At 39.3% G+C, this 15,560-nt stretch overlaps 1 protein-coding gene across 9 annotated transcripts in view; it reads left to right on the plus strand.

Annotated features, from left to right (window-relative positions):
* Ehbp1 (EH domain binding protein 1) overlaps positions 1-15,560 on the plus strand; it is a 265,866-nt gene that overhangs the window by 205,124 nt on the left and 45,182 nt on the right. For 6 of the 9 annotated variants that reach the window (XM_045137250.1, XM_045137248.1, XM_045137249.1 and 3 more), the window contains 5 exons: positions 790-897; positions 5,125-5,246; positions 7,770-7,908; positions 8,073-8,179; positions 11,020-11,143. In XM_045137250.1, the coding sequence (XP_044993185.1) occupies positions 790-897; positions 5,125-5,246; positions 7,770-7,908; positions 8,073-8,179; positions 11,020-11,143 (600 nt within the window). The remainder of the gene's footprint in view (positions 1-789; positions 898-5,124; positions 5,247-7,769; positions 7,909-8,072; positions 8,180-11,019; positions 11,144-15,560) is intronic. The other 3 variants (XM_045137254.1, XM_045137256.1, XM_045137255.1) reach the window with 1 other exon arrangement.

The raw sequence follows: 15,560 nt of genomic DNA on the forward strand, positions 1-15,560 counted from the left end.
TATTTAATTCATCTATTATGCTACAAAATTATTTAGAGGAGAATGTTTAAGGAGAGTGGGGTTAAGATGTTCACCTTTAGTAAATGAGTCAAATAGTTATGCCAAGCATGGTTAATTAGAAAAGCCCTGTCAACTGATTATATTTAAATACTGTAGCCATTGTGATAATAGTTTAGTTATTTTTGTAAAAATCACTTAGCAACATTTTAAAATCTCTTCCTCAACCCAGGTTGGCAAGATGGGAGGGTCATTTCCTCAAACTTTTTTTGTTGTTGTTGTTTTCTTCTTTTAAATGGCTCTTTAGAAAATGTTCACTATTATCACTAGTAGTATCATTCTTAATATTTATTTGTGAAGTCAAAAATCAGACAGGATGATATATTTGTGCAGTTATATGTTATAAATGATAAAAATTAAATTTAAAAATAACTGATGGTCTTTTCACCAAATAAACCTTGTTTTAATGTATAATTATTAGAGCTTATTACTAGATTATCATTAAAATACAAGGGCTTAATGAGCTCAGTGATTCAGAGACAGTGGGTGGCAAATTGTCAAAACCTTTACATCTGCTTTGATGTGATAATTCATCTTTGACATAAGAATGCTAAGATATAAATGTTAATCCAATTGTGAAAAGTGACTTAAAACTGATTTTTTAACTTGCTTATCCATGTCAGACCTCAGTTTAAATAACTGTCATTGAAATGCTGGTTTTTGTTTTTTTAGAGACGTGGACAAAGGGTATAAAACACAACTTGCTAACATTATTGCTACGTGTTCCTACAGATGAGAATGATAATATTGAGATAGATACCGATGAGGAGATTCCTGAAGGCTTTGTTGTAGAAGGTGGCGATGCCCTTACTAATATAGAAAATGACCTTGATATTCCCGGTAATTTCAAATTATGAATGTTTTGTGTCCTGGTGCATGGCAAACATCATAGTTATATTTTATTATCCCATCGATAGCAACAGGTTCATTTTGTAGTCTTTTTATCTTACAGCCTCACAGATCATTTAGCCAAATCCACCTTCCATTAATTTTGGTTTTGATTGAATGTTAAACAGTATAACATTGGAATAGTAAACTACATCTTGTGTTCTTTTATTACTAATATCCATTCTTCAGCGTTATATGAGTCAGTTATAATATTCAGTAGCTGGTTTTCTTGGCTTAAATATTTTGGTGTGGTATTACATAGTACCTATGGGAGGTATATATATATGTACACATATATATATATATATACACACACACACACACACACACATATATGTAGTTTTTGTTTTTTTTTTTAGAGATGTGGACAAAGGGTATAAAATACAACATGCTAACATTATTGCTACATGTTCCTACAGATGAGAATATATATATATGAAATGCTTAAAATATAAATTTAAACCATAGATCAAATTCTCTAACTTTTAATAATCATGGGCTGGGAAGATGGCTTAGGGGCTGAAAGGACTTACTTGCAAAGCCTACCTGCCTTGCCTGCCTGGGTTCAGCTTTAGTTCAAAACCCCAGTAATCCCACAAAAGCCGATGTACAGTGCTACATGCCTCTGCAGTACATTTGCAGTGGCAAGAGGGCTTGGCATTCATGTTCTCTCTCTCTCCTTCCTTCCCTCTTTTTCTTCTCACAAATGCAAATAAATAAATGAATAAACAAATAAAACAAGAACAGTTATAAGTCTGGGCATGTTGGCACACAAAGCCGCAGCAAGGGTATAGTGAGGTGTAAGCCAGGCGGGGCTGCACAGCAAGATTGAGGCCAACCTGGGCTATATGATGAGACCTTACCTCAAAATTTATAATATTAGTTGTAATTTTCTTTGCAAACTTGATGCTTACTTTAAATATTATCACTACTTTTATACATAACAATTGATTACAGAAAGATACTAAAAATTACATAAATTACAACTCAGTGGCACATTTTATATTAGTAAGTCAGTGAATCAAATTGCAATTTAACTTTGTAAGTTCTTGTTGAAAGTACAAAGATACTTTCTGATGGCTGGGTGTTCCCTAGGCATTGCTTTAGTAAAGCCAGCAGCAAGTAGCAGTCCAAGTTTTACATACCTGAGGGCCACTTTCATGCTTGTTAAATTCTTAGAGCAATGACAATTCATTGGTAATCTCTTTAGACTTAGAGATAAGTCCCTAATAATTATCTGTTCCTGTACAGTGCTAAAGAGAACAACAAGCAGGCCTCCTTTGCCCATCCATGACAGCCCCTGTTACTAGTGTACTTTGTTTCTTCTTTCTGAAAGCAAGCCATTGCTTCAAGAAAGACCTGGACCACCAAGAACATCTGAAAAAACTCAGTACCGGTCGTGGCACAATATGAAATTACATTATCGCTAGCTAACTGTGTCTTTATTTTTAATTGTATAAGAGAGTCCTACTATTTAAGGAAAAATTTAAAAATTTTAAATATTTAATTCAAAACTAGAACTATATTTTCCTCATTCTTTTGGTTTTTCAAGGTAGGGTTTTGCTCTAGCCCACTTTGACCTGGAATTCACTGTGTAGTCAAGGTGTCCTCAAACTCATGATGGTGCTCCTACCTCTGCCTCCTGAGTGCTGGGATTAAAGGCGTGCGCCACCACTCCCGACTTTTACTTCTTCCAATCTTTATTTACATATTGTTTATTTATTTATTTGAGAGAGAGAGAAAAAGAAAGAAGAAGACAGTGAGAGAGAATGGGCACATCAGAGCCTGTAGCCACTGCAAAGGAACCCCAGATACGTGTGCCAACTTGTTCATCTGGCTTATGTGGATACTGAGGAATTGAACCTGGGTCCTTAGGCTTTGCAGGCAAGTGCCTTAACAGCTAAGCCATCTCTCCAGCCCCTTACTTCTTTCTTAAGAGTTGTAGAATTTGACATAGATTTTTATTTCATGAATTTATTCTTCTTGTTGCCTATCTATGCTCTCACCACAACCACCATGAAATGTTTTATTAGGAACCGTGATATTAAAGAGAAGGAAAGGGGGAAATTACTCCTTTACTGCCAAGGACATGCATATGTCTACACTTGAAGACTTAATTTTTAAGTACTGAAAGTATAAACTTAGTGAAAATAAGTACTGCATGTTGTTTTGCAGCAGTGTAGGAAACTAGAGAGAAAGTAACCAGTTCTCAGGTAAGGTGAGGGAATTTTGGGGTTTTAGCTATTATAGCTTTGTGGGGTACTTTTAAAACCTGCTTAATTTTAACCTTACCAAGCTTGGTTCTTATACGTCAAAAGGAAAATGTTCTCCTGGGCCTGGAGAGATGGAGCAGCGGGTATAGTACTTGCCACACAAGCAGGAGGAGCTGAGTTCCGATCCCCAGCCCCCACAGAAAATGCCAAGAACTGGGGGCGCACACCTTTGATCGCAGCGCAGGGGAGGCAGAGATGGGGACTCCCTGGGGCTCGGCAGGTAGTCTAACCAAATCAGTGAGCCCCAAGTTCAGTGAGAGACCTTGTGTCAGAAAATAGTTGAGGAGTGAGGGAAGAGGACAGGCGAGAGCAACGTCTAGCCTTCACCTGCACGCGTGCAAACACGCATGCGCAAACACACGCACGGGACACATGCACTCATGCCGAAGAGAAGGTGGAAACATGCGTCACATGGCCCAGTCACCCTGTTTCTTAACTAATTTAACTATTACTTAACAATGTATTGGGGCTTAGTTTTATTTCTTTCAGTTTTTTGATTTTGTTTTTGTTTTGTTTATTTTTTGAGATAGGATCTCACTGTAACCCCAGTTGGCTTGAAATTCACTCTATAGTCCAATCTGGGCTCAAATTTATAATCCTTCTGCTACAGCCTCCCAACTGCTAGGATTATAAGCATGACCCACCACACACACCCAGCGACTAATACATTGTTTCAGCCTTTTAGCATGCCAGTAAGCGTTGGCATGTACATGCACAGGCTTCCCGGTTCATTTATGTTTTATTTAATAACAATAAAAGTAGGAATGCAAACTGGAATCTGCAAGCACATAGAATATATTATGATTTTTATCCTTGCTTTGTTTTCCCCAAAATTCCTTTTTTTAATATGTATATAGAAGTCATAATACTTTAATAATAAATTGTTTAATCTTTATCTTGATTTGACCATAGTTCATCAGATATTGTTTAAAAAGAAGCCTGGCAATATAAACTGACCAATTTGCATGAAAGTAATGATAATAACATTGATTAAGAGTATTATAATTAGAAAAGTCATTAATCTTTATGAAAAATATCATCCACCAAGTAGTTGTCGGATCTTTTATAACCATTTTATTAAAGAATTTCTTTGTGTGAGTTTAAGTAGAATACTTGTGTTTCTACATGCTTCTGAACTACTTTATTATTAAAAATTAATGTACTTGTTTAAAAATAATTAGAAATTACTTGAAAAGTTATAGTCATATTTTAGTCATTTTACATTTTTATTCATACATTTAAGTGCAATCTTTATTGTATTTCTGCCATCTAATACCATTTCAATGCTGCATGTATATTTACACACATAAACATTGGACTCTGTGTATGTGGCTGACATATTAAAAACGTGTTTTAAGGTGGTTACATATACAAACTTAGTATACTAAAAGAATCGAAAAGATAAAATAACATAAATAAAAGTCAATTGTTCTTGACATGCTGGTACACACCTGTATAATCCCAGCCCTTGGAAGGCAAAAGAAGGAAGGTCATTGAAAATTTCAGGCCAGGCTAGTCTACGTAGTAAGTTCCAGGCCAGCCAGAGCTACAAAGGAAGACCCTGCCTCAAAACCACCAAAACAGAAACAGCAAACAGGGGTTTCTCCTTCAGGTGTCCAGTTTGTCGTTTTATTACGTAGAATGTGTGCAGTACTTCTATGGTATATGAGTCAGCCTAGCTTTTCAGGTAGGCATGAGACTGTCACCGAGACCCAGCTCAGTTGTCTTTGGGTTTGCTGCCTGTATCTGTTCAGGGACTTGGGGTGCCTCCGCATGCCTTGTCTCCTGTGTCCTCTCAGTCGGGTGTCCTTTTGAAACCTGGTTACATTAGGATATCACCTAAAATTAGTACTCTGCACATGTAAGGGTGCCTTACTCATCACCCGTGGTGTTTGCATGTTAACAGAACAAAGCAGTAAGTTGGACTGGAGACTGAAGAAGCTCCTGGAAGCTCAGCCACAGGTGGCAAACTCACTTCCCAGCATCGCCCAGAGAGCTGGGACCGAGGGCGCCGAGCCAGGCGTGAAGGTAGGTCCGACTAGGTAACATTACATTTCTATTCCAGTGTCTGTAAGCATTTTACCATCCTAAAGTCGAAATTTTATCCAAGATTAAGGAATAGAAGGGCCCTTTTATTAACTAGACTGCAAATATCAGGGTATCGTAATCGGTATTCATAAACTTTTTGTTGTTGTTTTGGAGAAGCTGCGCTTGCTAGTTCAAGAAAAGTAGAGGGGACATACAAACGACTCTGGCATTGCATCTACATGTAGTTTGCTAAGAGGACTGCCAATGGAAGTCTAGCATAGTTTTCTTTTTGCGGGAAAGAGGGCTTGAGACAGGGTCCCGCTGTAGCCCAGGCTGACCTGAAATTCACTCTGTAGCCCCAGGCTGGCCTCTAAGTCATGGGGATCCCCATACTTCAGCCTCCTTAGTGCTGGGATTACGTGTGCGCCACCGCACCTGGCTCCGAACATGTCTTCCTGTCGTCCTCTGCCTTCTATCCATTTAAACGAACGAGGTGTTATGCCGTTTCTCTTGGTCTCCATCACACCTGAAGGTGGTGTGATTGAATATAGTGTTTAAAAGACTTGGGTAAGTTTTGTACCATTATAAATCTTGCTTACTATAGCATTTTAGCCCAAACGCCACCTTCAGTACATATTACTGTTGTTATTACAGCGCGTATAGTCTCCGGCCCCGCCCCCTTCCTCGCCGTGCGTCCCTGGTAAACTTCAGTCAGCTGTGAGGCACTGTCAGTCCCGTCCAAGTTTTCACCCACCTGCGGGCTCTGGGGCTGCCCTGCTGGCTGGAAGGGTCTCCTTCCCCTGACTCGGAGGTGCTTTGAAGTCCCCCGACAATGACTTTCATTGCTTTTCCCTTATGTTGTCGGATTCTATAAACTGGTGACGGAAGTGTGTGGCGGCAACAGGGAACTTTTGGTCTCTATCTGTGAATAAAAGGGAGCCTGGATCAGGTCCGATTCTGTGCGTTCAATTTAACTTTCTGCAGTGGATTTAATGCAGAATGAAGCTTGTCTAAGAATAATACAATGGATTGAAAAGGCTAACTGAATTAGTGGGTTTAGAAGAATACATTTGTAAAGTGGCAGAAGTTCCTAGTCATAAAAAGGTTTCTTAAGATGGGATTTACTGGTTAATCACACTGATATTTTACCATGTTGCCAGGCCTGAAAAAATTAGGCGTGTTTGTTTATTTTGGTAAAGACCTGGAGTTTTAGACTATTTGGTAATTATTATAATAAGAGCAAAATACATGAGTTAAAAAATCAAAGCCAAATTATTTCTGTCCTATCTAGTTAAGACAGTATAGGAATGATATTAGTGATGGATGTATCTGATAACTCTTTGAAAATAAACATAGAGGTGTTTTCATTCGTATAGGCTGTTGATCTACATAGATGAAATTAGTTTTGTTTACCAAAAATCCCTTAGATAGTAATTTTGAAAGTTATTCCAACAGAAAAGGTATAAAAGATGGCCTTTGTATGAGTCTTTTTTAATTAAGGTTTTAAAACTGGGGCTATAAAGAACATATAGAGTCCATCTGTTCCCTTGAAGCTTTCAGCATTGATTTGGGTTTTTATTTTTTTTAATAAAATGCAGTTTACACATTTATAAATGAGGCATTCTGTGTTTGTGGAAAAGGATAAACTGTTACCTTCCCTTGAGGATTCTGCATCCCAGGCCTCCTTCAGGCTAGAGAATAGGCCATTGGAGGGCTTCCTCATTACTGATTGTCTCAATGCAGAGGAAGGGCAAGGTCTTGGTAGCTTTTGATAACCAGTTTCAGCATTCAGCAGGCTTAGCTATTAGTCATGCATCTTAGCCTTTCCCTATTTACTTTCAAAACACTTAATAAAAATAATAAAAGATTAGGTATAAAATGAAATATTTGTTTGGTACACAGCACCTCGGTATCTACAGCTTCCACACACTGCAGTAGTTCAGTCTTCTGGGATATTTCTTGTTGATAGAACCATTTGAATTTGTTACCAGTATTAACATAGGAAGCTTGAGAAAAGATAATTGTCGTTTCCTTAGCTATAAAGGGTTTACTTACAAATCTGGCTTTGGAAAGTTACAGCCGATGAGATGGTGTTCCGTGGGGTGGTATTATAATCCCACCTTTTAGCCCTCGCCCAGCATTAGTGGTTTATCTCAATGGGCATAAAATTAGAAACTATTTCTTCTGGTCATACAAGTCTGTGGGACTGTACAGGCAGCCTAAGTTGAGGGGTGGGGGGAGCAGGAGACAACATGGCTTTTAAATGATACTTATCACCAGGCGAAGACAAGGGTTCATAGTGTCTAATGTACCGAGCCCATCAAGGACTTAAATCATGTATCCCAAACTTTTTGATTACAGACAATAGAACTGGCTACTGAGCTGTTTAGAATGCTTTAAAATCTTTCATAGTTTCTTAGAAAAGGCAGTATTGTATTAAATTAGTGAAAGTTGCCTTCGTGTGTAATTTATTATTTAGAAGACCAGGACTCTTTATTGTGCCATGTGTTATTTTGCTTTTAGAATGGCATAGAAGATCTCCGGACTGAGCGATTACAAAAAGCAGCAGAACGTTTTAGAAATCCTGTCGTGTTCAGCAAGGATTCTACAGTCAGAAAAACTCAACTTCAGTCTTTCAGTCAGTATGTTGAGAATAGACCAGGTAGGAATGCTTTTTAAATATTTCCCATCTTATACTTTAACAATATTTAAATACATATGTATGTGTGTGTGTATGCACACACATATGTTGATAATGTAAATCCACATTTCAATATATAAATATCACGCTTTATAATAAATTTCCATGTCTCTCCCCTTTTTAAGAGATGAAAAGGCAGAGATCAATCCAGGAAGATACAAAGAAAGGAAACGAGGAGAAGGCAGCAATGACTGAAACGCAGAGGAAGCCATCAGAAGATGAAGCACTTAATGTATATTAATTTTTGTGTGGTTTCATGATTGCTGATAATTCCAAACTGTATGTGGAAATAGTGCCTTTATTTGTTAAAATGAGATGTTAGGTTTTTTAAGATGTCAATCTCCAGTGCATTCAAAGCAGAGTGAGAGGGGTGCACTGTTGAATTAGTCTGCAATGTGGTGATAATTGTCAGATAAAAAAAAAATGAATTTTTCAGAGTTCCACAGCCCCAGCTTCCTTGAGACATTTCCATCAGGGCACTTCCCATAAAGAGATTCCAGTATTGATCTACCAGGAGGATTTTAATTATTACAATAGCAGATACCGCAGAGCTGCAGTTAGAAGGAAAAGTCACATGAGACCTGCTAGAATTTCTCAGCCAACCCATTTTGTTGGCTTGGGTTAATGGGTGTTCAACCTTTCCATTATCCAGATCAGCCGTGAATTACTAGCTGAATGATGTTTGCATTAATATAATATATATGGTAATTTCTTCACTTAATTAACGGGGAGGTTCAGCTCAGTAGGGGTATGGGCTGATCATGTGTAAAATTGATTTGTGAGGGAAATATTTGATAGACCGCAGGGAGAAAGCTGCTTTTGATGGACAGCTGCAGGACAGAAGCACGAAGAACAAGTTTTAACTTGAATTTTTGTCTAGAAACATAGCTCTCATTAATGGTACTACTTTTCTATTATCTACAGTTTGCATATTTTCACTGATTTTACTGTTAAAATAGTCTGTTGGGTTTTAAAACCCTTTCTAAGTGCAAATCAGCATCAACACGCACATTTTAGGACTCTAAAAGCTTCTCATTTTAGGGTACTCACTTTTAGGAGACATGGGAAAGTCTCAAGTACAAAGACTAGCCCTGGTGTGTCCTGGGGAAGAATGTGGCTTAGCTTAGTGAGTTACAGGGTACTTGGGTGCCCTGCGTGCTCACACAGCGGAATCTGGGTATCGATGCCAGTAGTACAAAATTAATCAACCTGATGATGAAACTTGATACTATTTTTAACTGAAGTAATAGGTAAAAGCAGTGACGTTTATGTGCGGGGTTTTTTTTTTTTGTCACTTCTACTTTCTTACTTACACTGTCTTTGCAAAGTATCAACTTTTTGTGTCCCTTACGATGGGACCAAAAACAAAAAGATTCCATTTTGAAAGTAATACTACCTGGTAGATAGGCTGAAAAGCATCTACCAGCTTATTCTAGATTTTATTGTTACCATTAGTATGTTTCTGTTATAATTTTATATTTTGTATTGAAATGAAAAATTTTCTGTTTTGTGTACATCTTTAAACAATAGAGTCACTTTGTATCAAATAATTCTGACAAATCAGAGTTGTGATTTCTTAGCATATTTTAACTTTAAATTATCAGCAATCATAATCAATTTAACAAGTAATTGTTACAAATTGCCTTCACATGTGAGCACAAAAGTTTTCTATTACTTGAGAAAGGTGTATGAGTTACATCTAAAGTTAGAAGCATTTATTGATTTTGAGAATTCCAGGATAGTTCATAATTGACATAATTCTTAGTTGTCTTCCATAAGGAGTAACTAAATAGAATTTCTCATGGCTTATTAGAGTTTAATACATTTCTAGGTAAGGAAAGCATTTGACCAAAAACTACTACACATTGATTTGTCTGAGTCTTAACTGAGTATTGTTCTAGGTGCTGATGGCAGTGGTGATGATAAGAGTCCTCATTTAAGTTGTTCTTTAATATTCCTCAGCTTCTCAGGATTTTCCATCTCAAAAATGTTAAAGAATACATGGGGTATTCAATCCATTGATCCATTTTTGGTGACAGTACCATAAGTAATAACCTTGCTCATATGATTTAAATTTAATATGAAAATAGGAATTAAAGCTATAGTAGTGCTTTGTAATGCAGCTGCTGTTTCAAATAAAGCTTCTTAAAGCATTTTTTAAATATAGATGGCTATAAAAAGTATCTCAAATTGAAGTCCTCCACATTTATTTAAACAGAAAATTAAGCAACTCAATGCTCTGGTTGACTTAGATTCTGTGTATCAAGGTCTTAAACCACCTGTCAGGTTAGAATTTACTGTTCTCATAATTAGTAAGACTTCAACACAGTGACTTGGTAAAGGAGTGCAAAGGAAATCTGAAGTTATTGGAAATGTTTTTATTTTATTTTATTCAGTCCTTTGAGGAAGGGTCTTGCTATGTATCCCTGCCTAGGAACTCACTGTGTAGACCAGGCTGACCTCTAGAATAATGGTTAAACGTCCTGCCTCTGCCTCCTTCCCAAGTGGTGAGATAACGGGCATGTGCCACCACACCCAGCTTTTAAAAAAAGCATTATTTAAAGTATTTTAAATGATAAGGTCCTACAAAAGCAAAGACTATGTCTTTTTAATTTCATATTTTTACAGGACAAATCTGATACTTCTAGAATGGATGATTTAAATCTGTACTCTTTATATATGGCACTTTTAAATGAAAGATTTATTTTGATAATCACCAAAGGAAAAACTCCCCTGTGCCCTTGCACATGCAAATAACTTTGACTCAATTCTAAGGAGGAAAAAAAAAAAAACAACTTTAACTTAATGTTAACTTTTTATGTGTGGCAAAGCTGGGTGTGCGATTATAAGAACACTAAACAGCTGGCATGTTCACTGTTGGCAAAAGTTTGATATAGGTAATAATGCACGTGAGACGTTTCTCAGTCGTGGGAAGGAGTTGCTTTTTGGTACTAAGGATGATACTAGGGTGTGTTTGCTTCTCTAGGTAAGTGCTTTACTAAGTGTTTGTAGAAAGGAAAACGGGGACCTACCAGTGATGTTTTCCCCCTTGCTGTTTGTTCTCGCTGACAGAAAGGGTTCAGAGACACCAGTCAGTACGTCGTGGGAGAATTGGCAGCGCTCGAGAACGAGCAGAAGCAAATTGACACCCGTGCCGCGCTGGTGGAGAGGCGCCTCCGCTATCTCATGGACACAGGTACGGCGCCCAATTACACTGTAAACAGTTTTGGCAAATTGAGCGTTCACAAACTCTTATAGAGTTTTGGAAGTGTGAATCTTTGAAGCCTGAATGTTCAGCAAAACTGCCTTGAAAATAAAAAGGCTGCGATTTGCAGCCACCTCTCTGGGTCCTGGTGATAAGAGTGCCTTCATGGGAAGCGATAACTGGCCCTGATACCGTGTGAGCCAGCACTATTGAACAGTGTGCTCATCCATGCAGAGTTGGAATACACATCTGTGCCTCATTGATATGCCACTGCTTAAAAAAAAAAAGTAAGATCTTTAGTGTTCTACTGATTCATTGGGAAAAAAAAAAGATTTGGCCAGCTAAAGCCATGTACTGCATGAAACAGAGCACTGTGTGTAGGGACCGCTCTGTGGACTAGATCAGTGAAATTGGAGAATACTATCTGGTAACTGATGCTCCACAATTTTTTTCTTTTCCAAGAGAACAGGTTTTTAAAACTCTGTAATACTTTGTGTCACAGCTGCATTTGAAAGGATTAAGGTATATAGGAAGGTTTGTAAAGATGGGTTTGGGTAGTAAGTTAGCTCCTAACCAGAGGGTAGATTGGCATTTAGGGTTGATTGCCAGTGGTGATTGAAAAGATTTAAGAGCACAATAAGCTACTGGTGGGGGGGGGGGGGCTGGGGGTCCTGTGCCTGCCTTTTCTACTGTTATTCCTACAGAAGGATAAAATTAGGAATTAAGTTCAAGTCATTCATTAAAGGTAAGTTCTATTATGAGAATGTATCAAAAATAAGATGACAAAATGTTTCTTAAGTTAGCTGACTTGATTTATTTTTATGGCCATTTTTTAAAGAAGTGTGGTTTACATTGGGAAGCTTTCCTGAACTTTCTCCTATTTGCCAAAACTATATCTGTAACAACATAACTCTTGCAGAAATAGGCATGCATATGGGATGTTTGAGAATGTATATTTTAAGGCAGTGTAGTGGGTCACACCTGTAAGTATCCCCAGCATTTGGAAAGCTGAGGTAGGAGGACTGCCGTGAGTTCAAGGCCAGCGAGGGCTGTAGAATGTGGTCCAGGTCAGCTGGGACCAAAATGAGACCTTGCCTTAAAAGAGAAAACAAAACCAAACAAGGGAGGGAGGGAGGGAAAGAGCAGAGAAAAGGAAGTGGATATTTTAGTGAAATGAGCAAATCGTGGACTAGGAAGCGATCTTGGGCTTTTTCTGGTCCAGCAGGCGTCACGCTGCGCTTTGCAAAGCTGTGAGGGAGGCTCCTCCAGGGTTGCCAAGACAGTAAGAGCGCAGAAAGCAGACAGGCCTCAGATCCCCCCTCACCTCCACTCTAAGGAGAGTGACCCTGAGTCTATTTTACTTGAAATACTGCACTTGAAAGACTATGAAGAAAAGGTTCTACTGCTTAAAATTTAAAGCAAACACAAAATTTAAAACAAAAACCCTGTACAGGTAAGGAGACAGTGGTGCCGCTTGGTACCCCCGGCCGCACCCATTCACAGTGCCCAGCGTGCCCCGGAACGCAGGCTGCGGCATCTACTCCACAGATGATGGTCTTCTCACTGCTCCCCAGCCTGACGACGTCCCGCGCACACCCCGCCTTGGACACATATGGTTGTTGTGTGGTCGGCATGCATCTACAAACATACGTATCTAGTTTTACATTTGTATTTTTTCTGTTTCTAAAAGATTTTTTTTCAATATTAGCTCTATTATTTATAAGAAATATAAGTACTTGATAGTATTTCTGCAATAATTTTTTATTTTTTTCCCTTTAAGTACTATAAGGTGACAAACAGCTTTTCTGGTTTTGTTTTTCTTTTTGTTAACCAACGGAAGAAAACTACCTTCCCTGATTGTATTGGCTAAATTACTTACTACTCTGTAAGGATCATTCTGCCAGTTCCTGGGGCAGGCAAAAGCTAGAAATTCTGTTTTTCAGCCCTTAGAATTGACCACAATTCATTCCTCACATGCTGAAACTGAGGCTTAAGTATGGGAAGTGATACCTTTATAAGAGCTTAACCTGGCTTTGGGAGTTTTCTAGCTCTGTTCATAAAAAGTTATTTATTTATGATAGGCGGAAAGAGAATAGACATGCCAGGGCTTCCTGCTCCTGTGCACTCACTAACTCCAGGCCCATGTGCCACCTTGGGCATCCGCCTTTACATGGCTAATAAGGAGAATCAAACCCAGGCCAGCAGGTTTTGGAAGCAAAGACCTTTAACTGCTGAGCCATCTCCCCAGCTTGGCCTTCTGCCTCTTGAACTATATGTGTGTGCATGAGTGTGCAGGTACAAATGCATCACACACGTGGAGGTCAGAGGATAACTTGTATGTGCAGGTACAAATGTGTCACACACTTGGAGGTCAGAGGATAACTTGTGTGTGCATGTGTGTGCGGGTACAAATGTGTCACACATGTGGAGGTCAGAGGATAACTTGTGTGTGCATGTGTGTGCGGGTACAAGTGTGTCACACACGTGGAGGTCAGAGGATAACTTGTGTGTGCATGTGTGTGCGGGTACAAATGTGCCACACACGTGGAGGTCAGAGGATAACTTGTGTGCGCAGGTACAAATGTGCCACACACGTGGAGGTCAGAGGATAACTTGTGTGTGCATGTGTGTGCAGGTACAAATGTGCCACACACGTGGAGGTCAGAGGATAACTTGTGTGTGCATGTGTGTGCAGGTACAAATGTGCCACACACGTGGAGGTCAGAGGATAACTTGTGTGTGCATGTGTGTGCAGGTACAAATGTGCCACACACGTGGAGGTCAGAGGATAATTTGTGTGTGCATGTGTGCGCGGGTACAAATGTGCCACACACGTGGAGGTCAGAGGATAACTTGTGTGTGCATGTGTGTGCGGGTACAAATGTGCCACACACGTGGAGGTCAGAGGATAACTTGTGTGTGCATGTGTGTGCGGGTACAAATGCATCACACACGTGGAGGTCAGAGGATAACTTGCAGGCATTGGGCTTTGCCTTCCAACTAAACTGAGGCAGAGTGCCTGGTTTTCATTCTCATTCTTCTCCAGTGCTCCACTCCCCAGACGAGCTGGTGTGCAAACTTTCAAGGAATTCTCCTGTCTCTGCCTCCCATCTCGAAGTCAGTGTGCTGGAATCGCAAAAGCCCACCAGGACTCCTGGGTTTTAATGTGAACTCTGGGGCTTTGACTCACTCTTGGGCTGCCATCTCCCTTGCCCTTGGCTCTCGTCTCTTATCCTGTCATTATTATTTTTCCTTCTCTCTCCTCTCCATCCCTCCTCTTCCTTCTTTTCACTCTAGACAAGATCTCAGTCCGTAGCCCACACTAGCCCAGCGCTCCCCGTCTTCCAGCCTCAGCCTCCCAGTACGAGGGTTTGGGGCACGCCTCACCACGTCAAGCGGCGACCCCTTCTGCATTGTGAACAAGTCTACTTTGGTCGACTCTTTGCACTTCTTGTATTTGTAGGCATTGGCTATATTCAGTTTTTGCTCATCTAAAATTCGTGTGATCTAAAAGTAGCCATTTGGAAGTAGACAATTCTGTAGCATCTGGTGTATCCACATGTTGTGCAGTGGATGTCACTATACAATCCCAGGAGATTTTCATCACCCCAAACCAAAATTCTGCATTCATTAAGCAGTAACTTTTCATTTTTACCTCCCTAGCGCCCCTGACCTACTCTAATTTACTCACCGTCTCTAAATATTTGACATGTTTCCTCTAAGTCGAATTAGTTCTTTCATGTTGAGCTTATTTCATTTAACTGTTGTCTTCGAGGGTCATAGAGGTTGTAACAGGTATCGGTTCTTCATTCGTTTTGATGGCTGATTACTCTGTCATGTGCATATGCCCTAACTTATTTATTCTTCTGGCTGTTTGTGGACAGTTTTGTTTGTCCTTTTTGGCTAGTATGAATGTTTATTCACAAGTATCTGCACTTGTATTTTTAGTTCTTTTGGATATATACCTCCGATTGGAATTTCTGGGTCTTACTGACATTCTGAATTCTAATGATAACATGAATTGTTAGAATTAGAATTCCAAATATATGTTTTAAAACAAACACTATTATAAGAGCTCATAGGCAACACTTCACTCAAAATATAATTAAATAAGCCAGGCATGGCAACGCATGCCTTTAATCCCAGCACTCGGGAGGCAGAGGTAGGAGGATCGCCATGAGTTCAAGGCCATCCTGAAACTACATAGTGAATTCCAGGTTAGCATGAGCTACAGTGAGACCCTACCTTGAAGAAAAATTTATCTATATAAAACTAAATAAAACCAGTAGTTCTCCTTGACCCATGTCCTAGTCCTGAATTCTTGTGTTGAAGGGACAGCCTGTTGCAGGAGATGGAATGATGACATGAATTACCTGAAGACATTTCTCTAGGCATGTTGACTAGTGGT

Source organism: Jaculus jaculus, chromosome 18 (genome assembly GCF_020740685.1).
Source record: "Jaculus jaculus isolate mJacJac1 chromosome 18, mJacJac1.mat.Y.cur, whole genome shotgun sequence".
In the NCBI taxonomy this organism is placed as follows: domain Eukaryota; kingdom Metazoa; phylum Chordata; class Mammalia; order Rodentia; family Dipodidae; genus Jaculus; species Jaculus jaculus.